Here is a 6,934-nt window from a genome sequence, read left to right on the forward strand (position 1 = left end):
CCCGCCCGATCACAGCCCCCCTTTTTGTAGGCCTTCCTAGAGGAGCCTGTCATTCACACCGCGCGCTCCCGCTGTCTGAGACCCCACGCGAGTCCACCGTGGCCTCCCCAAACCTGGTGCCTCGCTGGGTCCCCTTTATCTCCCTTGATACGGTACGTTGAAAGGGGGAGTTTTGCCTTATCCACTCTTCAGTTAACAGGCACCCCTCCCTTCCAAAAGCCAACACACCGATTTTCCCTGCCCCAGGCCCCTCGACGACCCGGGTCACCCATATTTCCAATCTCCATATCCCCAACCTCCTCCCCAATTCCAGTGTCCCATCCCCGGTTCCACTTTCAGTGGCCCAAGACCCCTTACGTTACGACCACCCCGGGTTTCTGAGGTCCCGCCCTCGAGCCGGAGACCCCGCCCCGGGCTCGCCATCTGGAGACCGAGGGAGGAAGGAAGGATACAGACCCAGGCGTTCACCCCACCTCCACCCCCGCCCCCGCCATCCCGGCCAGATAAAGGAGCCGAGTCCAAGAGGGGAGAGAGACCCCGCCCCCCTGAGAAGAGGAGCCGCAGCCCCTGCAGGACGGGGGTAAGAACGACAGACCGAGGGAGCCAGACTCCTGGGTCCCCAAAAAGGGTTGCTGATGGTAGGAAGACTGAGGCCCACTACTTAGGCTAAACTAGGGGTCCGGGACTAGACAGTAGTGGAATTCCGTGGTTCAGAAAGGGAGCCTGGGTTGGGATTTGGAGGGGTGTGGACCGCAGGCCTTCTGGGGTGCCCGGGCAGGTCGGACACCTGAGATTCAGGCGCGCGGTGAGGCCGAGGGGAGCGGGGTGCTGCACGGGCACGAGCAGTCGAACCGAGGGCGCTGCGGACCGGATTCCCCACGCTGGCCGTCGACGCCGCGGCGTGGGGGCATCTACCTCCCGCAAGCACTGTGGAGTCTAGGGGGGAAGCGAGCGCCGGTAAGCTGGGGGCAGAAAGAACTAGACGGCTCACGCGAGGCTGCGCGAGCCGGGCAGGGGGCGCTCGGCCCTGGCTGCACGTCCGCAGAAGGGGCGAACTGCGGAGGGAAGGCGTCTGGGCACCGCCTGGGTCCCTGAGCCCTTTCCTGGGACACCCGCAGGCCTGCGTCGCGATGGGTTCCACCGCCACTTCGGAGGGCGCACTGGGCTACGTCCGCGAGTTCACTCGCCACTCCTCCGACGTGCTCGGCAACCTGAATGAGCTGCGCCTGCGCGGGATCCTCACTGACGTCACGCTGCTGGTTGGCGGGCAACCCCTTCGAGCTCACAAGGCGGTTCTTATCGCCTGCAGGTTCGAGGAGTGACTGGGGGGGCGGGACCAAATGGGAAAGGGGTGGTATCATGAAGTCTTTGGGAGGGGATCCGAAGCCAAGCCTTCCAAAAGCAGGCGGCTGAGCGTCGTGTTGAGCGTTGGGAAATTGGGGGGATAATGGACAAGAGGTGGGGCTTTCTACAGTGCTGCGTGTCTCCGTGGGTTCCCCAGGCCCTAACGTAGCGTATCTGCCCTCTCTCCAGTGGCTTCTTCTATTCAATTTTCCGAGGCCGCGCAGGCGTGGGGGTGGACGTGCTCTCCCTGCCCGGGGGCCCCGAAGCCGGAGGCTTCGCCCCTCTCCTGGATTTCATGTACACTTCGCGCCTACGCCTCTCTCCAGCCACTGCACCGGCTGTCCTCGCGGCCGCCACCTACTTGCAGATGGAACACGTGGTCCAGGCATGCCACCGCTTCATCCAGGCCAGGTGAGGGAGCCGCAGCTCAGTGTCCTCCATGGGGTGAGGTGGCATCCCAGGGGTCAAAGGTAGAGGCCAAGATTACGAAAGAGAACTAATATCCATCGCACTCTTCCCAGCTACGAACCTCTGGGCATCTCCCTGCGGCCTTTGGAGGCAGAACCCCCCACGCCCCCAACGGCCCCTCCACCAGGCAGCCCCAGGCGCTCTGAAGGGCATCCAGACCCACCCACCGAGTCTCGAAGCTGCAGTCAAGGCCCCCCCAGTCCAGGCAGCCCAGACCCCAAGGCCTGCAACTGGAAAAAGTACAAGTTCATCGTGCTAAACTCTCAGACCTCCCAAGCAGGGAGCCTGGTGGGAGAGAGGAGTTCTGGTCAACTTTGCCCCGGGGCCAGGCTCCCCAGCGGAGATGAGGCTTCCAGCAGCAGCGGCAGCGGCAGCGAAGAAGGACCCATTCCTGGTCCCCAGAGCAGGTACAGGGCCTGGAACCTCAAGAATTTGCCGAGCCAGCCCCAGCTAGGAGGCAGACCACTGGGTGGTCAGGAGCAGGGAGTGAGGGCGTGGGACTCTGGCAGCACAATCGGATACGGCTCATGGGTCAGTGTTGGCTCACCTCCAGAGGGTAGGCCTTCCGCTCCGAGTTCTCCAGGCGAGAACCCCCTCCATAAAATCTCTCCTAATCCTTTTCTCTGGGCTTGCCACCTGCCTAGGCCCTCTCCAACTGCTGTCACGGGACAGTTCAAATGTGGGGCTCCAGGCAATCCCCCCCATCTCCTCACAGCCTCGGCTCACGAGACCACTGGCTCACACTCTGGGCGGGCTTGTCCACCACCAGGTAAGAGCCCTTCCTTCTACCTCCTCCCTTGGCTTTTCTCCTCGGGCTGCTCAAGGCCGGTTTGGGCCGAAAGGAAAGGCCTGTCCCAATTACTGCAAACTGGAATCATCTAGGGAGCTTTAAAAAATCCTATTGCCCAGGTCACACCCCACAGATCAGAATATCTGGAAGTGGGAGCCAGGAATCAGTATTTTTTAAAGTTTCCAATGAGCAGCAAAGTTTGGGAACTTCTGGTCTGTTCCCATCAGGGCTTGGCAGGGCCTCTCAGGCAAGCTGTCAAGCAGAGCAGTAGTCCAAGAGAAGAGAGAGAAACAGACACTTCGCCCATTAATGTGGCATCCACCTACCACGACCACTGTTGAAGAGCTCAGTGGAGTATCTGTAGTCAGGCAGACATGAAGTCAGATCTTGGCTTGGCCTCTTACTAACCATGTGACCTTGAGTAAGTCAAATGAGCTCCAGAAGCCTTCACAGTAAATTGGGGAAAAGAAAACCTACTACCAGTGTGGTCTGAGGACTCAGTGGTATGGTCATTACCCACCACCCTCCCAGGAAGTGAATTTTTCAGCTGCCAGAACTGTGAGTCGGTGGCTGGGTGCTCGTCGGGGCTGGACCCCTTGGCTCCTGGGGATGAGGACAAGCCCTACAAATGTCAACTCTGCCGGTCTGCCTTCCGCTACAAAGGCAACCTGGCCAGTCACCGCACTGTGCACACAGGTGAGGGAGGGGAGGGCCCCCGCCTTCGTGCCCGCGGGCGTCCTGGGGCGGAGTCCCTGACCTCCCTGCCCCCCTGACCTCCCTACTCCCCTGCCTCCAGGGGAGAAGCCCTACCACTGTTCCATCTGCGGAGCCCGCTTTAACCGGCCGGCCAACCTGAAAACGCACAGCCGCATCCATTCGGGAGAGAAGCCCTATAAGTGTGAGACGTGCGGCTCGCGCTTCGTGCAGGTACGGAGCGCATCTCCGAGCCGGCTCGAAGGCAAATTTGCCAGAGGTACGGGCGGGCCGTCGGGGAGGGTTCTGTGCCTCCTAGACGCGCGGTCTGAGGTCCCCTCCCTTCCCAGGTAGCGCATTTGCGCGCGCACGTGCTGATCCACACCGGGGAGAAGCCCTATCCTTGTCCTACCTGCGGCACTCGCTTCCGCCACCTACAGACCCTCAAGAGCCACGTTCGCATCCACACGGGGGAGAAGCCGTACCACGTGAGTACCCGACCTGGCCTGGCGTTTACCTAGGGGCGGGGCTCTGAGAGGAGCGGGCCTGGCAGGCCCTGGAGCCCCCCGAAGTGGGCGGAGTCCTGGAAGATAAGGGGCGGGGCCGGGGGCAGGGAAGCACGCGCTCAGAAGTTAGGCTCCCGGGCTGAGCGCGGAGGAGCTGGGGGTGGAAGGGGGCGGGGCCTCTCCCCGCGGCCTCCGCAGAGGATCTGGGGAGACACTAGGACCAGAGATCTTCTCTTATGCCGAGAGCCGGACGGTTGCTCCTCGGGGGATGGTTGTGGAGGGGGCAGGAGCTGACCGGCTGTCCTCCCGCAGTGCGACCCCTGCGGCCTGCATTTCCGGCACAAGAGTCAACTTCGCTTGCATCTGCGCCAGAAGCACGGAGCTGCTACGAACACCAAAGTGCACTACCACATTCTGGGGGGGCCCTAGCTGGGCACCCCGCCCAGATCCCACGCTCTTCCCGGAACCCGGGACGGCTGCGGGCTCACGCCTGGCTTCCCCGTCGGGCTTGCGCATGGGGGGCGTGCGAGGCCCCTCCGGTGTCAGAAACTGCCACCGCCTTAAATTCTCACTGGGGAGAGCAGGGGTGGCAGATCTCCGCTTGATCTGCCTCTGTTTTGCTGGTCAAAACCTCTTCCCCACAATCCAAATTGTTTCTGAGGAGACAGCCAGCTGGGAGCTGCGGGGGCGCGGGGAGCCTGGAGGGAACGCTCCTCCACCTGCGGCCCCCCTCTCATTTGGTTTCTCTGTAAATATAATTTATTGAGGCCTGTGGGTAGCACCAGGGCCTTCATTCTATTGCATTTCCCACGTCCCTCTCCCACAAGTGTGATCAGATGTGACCTGAAGCACAGCGTGTGAGGTCACAGCTCTGCGGGCAGAGATGAGCACTTGGCTGTCTTCCTTCGGCTTGACTGTTCTGTGTATTCTTGTCATAACTTTCATCTTTACAGTTGTTGTTTTCTCCTATCCGTTTGTTTGTCGGTTCATTGAAAATGGAGAAAGGGTCTCTCTGTGTCCCGTCCCTTCCAATCCTAGGTCTGGAACCTTATTTGTTGTAGGGCAGCTCTGGGGACATGTGGGGTTGTGGAATTGGGTCAGGAACCCTCTTTGGTATTCTGGGTATTATAGGTTCTCTAGCAGGCTAGAACCGCGTATAGACTGTCCTCAGGTTCCAAGACTCAGAGGAAGGTTTTTTGGTGAGCTGGAAATGGAAGTAAGAAGTGCTTCCTGCAGGCCGCGGATGTGGGGGCTTTGGCAGTCTTGGAACAGGAGGGATGATTGGAGAGGCTTTCTCATATGGCCCTCACTGGCCCCTGAGTCTGGTCACCTAGGTTTGGCTGCACTGTGTCGATCTGTCATGAGTTGGGCTTCAGTTGAGCCCAGAATCCTCCCACTGGGGCCTGTTCTCAGCACTGGGTTGATCCCTTCCTTATCAGAGATGATGCAGCCTTTTCTGATTCTGCCCAGACTCTAAGAATGCCAAGACCTACGGGAGAATTGTTAAACTCTATCTTGACTAAGAGATGAAAAATCGTACCAGTCCTTAACTGTGGAGGTGTCTGGGTTCCAATGTTCCTTGGGGTTCTCTCTGCCTGGGACAAGCCCCTTCTTCCTTTAGTGGGTTTTTGGGACATCTTCTGGCAAGTGTCCAGATTCCAGAAACTTCTTTGCCCCTAGAAGTCACAGGTGCTTGGTAACTTTCTTACCTTAGAAAAGCTAGGTCTGTGACCTGGCCTTCCTGTCACTGCATTCCTGTCTGGAACCAGTGAATGCACAGAACCTTCCACAGGGAGAGAAAAGGGGCTGAGTTCCATTCTGGATTTGCTGTAGTTTGGGATTATGATTGGGATTACTGTTGGGATTAGGGATTTAGAAGCTTTAAAAGAGTAATTGACTGATGGTCCTTCTAGTTGACCAAGTATCTGGGTAGGATTAAGAGGTTGGTTGAGGGGCACAGTCTCCGTTGTAGGCCTAGTAGGTAGAAAGTTGGGAATGGGGTTGCCTCTTAACTAGATGGAATGTCTGGAATGTGAGAGGATACTCTGAAGCCTTGATTTACAGTTCTTCCCCTGCTGCCTGGAGAACTGTTTGATTGTAGGGTATGGGTGGAGGGTAAGGAGCACTTTGAATTTGCGGGGTGGGGTATTGTTCCCTCTTCCTCCCCCCTGCAGAATTGAAGCAGGGAGAGAAAGCAGAAGAAAGATATGAGAAGGAACCATGATTTTTTTTTTTTTTTTTTTGGTGTGTATTGGATGGGCAGGTGGAGAGCGCCTAGGGCTAGAAATGATGGCTCTTGCAAGATTGGAATCTTGGAATAAAGAAGCCTCTCTGTGCTGCCTGCTGTGTCCAGGGTTCTTGCCTGGGAGGATCTGGGATTGGGGTGAAAGGCAGGGGGAAGAGGGTTCTTCCCTCCTCGATTCCATTTTGTATTCTGTGCCCATTCGACCGCCCCATCCCATCAGACACTTTAAATGGCCCTTGTTCTCCCCTTCCCTGCCCTTGCCTTCCGGCCCATTGTGTAGGAACCAGTGACCTCATGAAGTTTCTCCGGAGCCACCTGCATCCTGCTGAAGTCACTTCCTGCCCGAGGCGTGGAGGCAGCGGGGAGAAACCAGGAAGCCACTAATCATACCAAGAGGCTGGGGGATGCATCTGTTGTGGGGATCTTAATGCTTGGGACACCCCCTACCACCACCACCACCACCACCACCAAGGAAAATGGATAGGACTTGGGTCCCCTGAGGACAGCACAGAGTGCAGGTGGCAGTGAGAAGGTGAAGCATGTGGTTAGAGCCAACAGGCCAACTCCGCCCCTCCCCCAGCAATGGTGCCTTGGACTCTATCCAGTGCTCAGGGCATGCTTTTCTCCCACCCTTTCCCTGTCCTGTGTGTGTCCTGGGTGCTCAGCTCTGTTCTGCCGTGGCAGAGGGTCACAATTCTGTTAGGTTGCCTCCCTTTTGGACTTAAATTCCTCATCTGTGCAATAAGTCCATTAACGTGGTCTGCAGTTCCTGCCTATATTTACAGTCTGTGGTTGTGTTTCTCCATCTGAAAACTCATGACCTAGATGAGAAATAATTCTAAGTAAAACATGAAACAAAGAACCTAAACTAACCCCCCCCCCCCCCCC

General features: G+C 57.9%; 1 protein-coding gene across 3 annotated transcripts; it reads left to right on the top strand.

Annotated features, from left to right (window-relative positions):
* Positions 1 to 516: 516 nt before the first annotated feature.
* BCL6B (BCL6B transcription repressor) lies at positions 517 to 6,140 on the top strand. Of its 3 annotated transcripts, none has more exons than XM_040629907.1 (9): positions 517 to 580; positions 1,119 to 1,309; positions 1,534 to 1,755; positions 1,866 to 2,219; positions 2,457 to 2,581; positions 3,134 to 3,298; positions 3,399 to 3,575; positions 3,646 to 3,783; positions 4,114 to 6,140. In XM_040629907.1, exons 2-9 carry the CDS (start codon positions 1,131 to 1,133, stop codon positions 4,404 to 4,406), a joined length of 1,653 nt encoding a protein of 550 aa, XP_040485841.1. In that variant the 5' UTR covers positions 517 to 580; positions 1,119 to 1,130; the 3' UTR covers positions 4,407 to 6,140. The 3 variants fall into 3 exon arrangements, with proteins under 3 accessions (XP_040485841.1, XP_040485843.1, XP_040485842.1); XM_040629908.1 differs by having other exon boundaries at positions 523 to 580; positions 3,399 to 3,529; positions 4,114 to 4,361; XM_040629909.1 differs by lacking the exon at positions 1,866 to 2,219.
* Positions 6,141 to 6,934: the final 794 nt, after the last annotated feature.

The sequence above is a fragment of the Ursus maritimus genome, unplaced genomic scaffold (assembly GCF_017311325.1).
Source record: "Ursus maritimus isolate PB19 unplaced genomic scaffold, ASM1731132v1 scaffold_14, whole genome shotgun sequence".
Classification (NCBI taxonomy): Eukaryota; Metazoa; Chordata; class Mammalia; order Carnivora; family Ursidae; genus Ursus; species Ursus maritimus.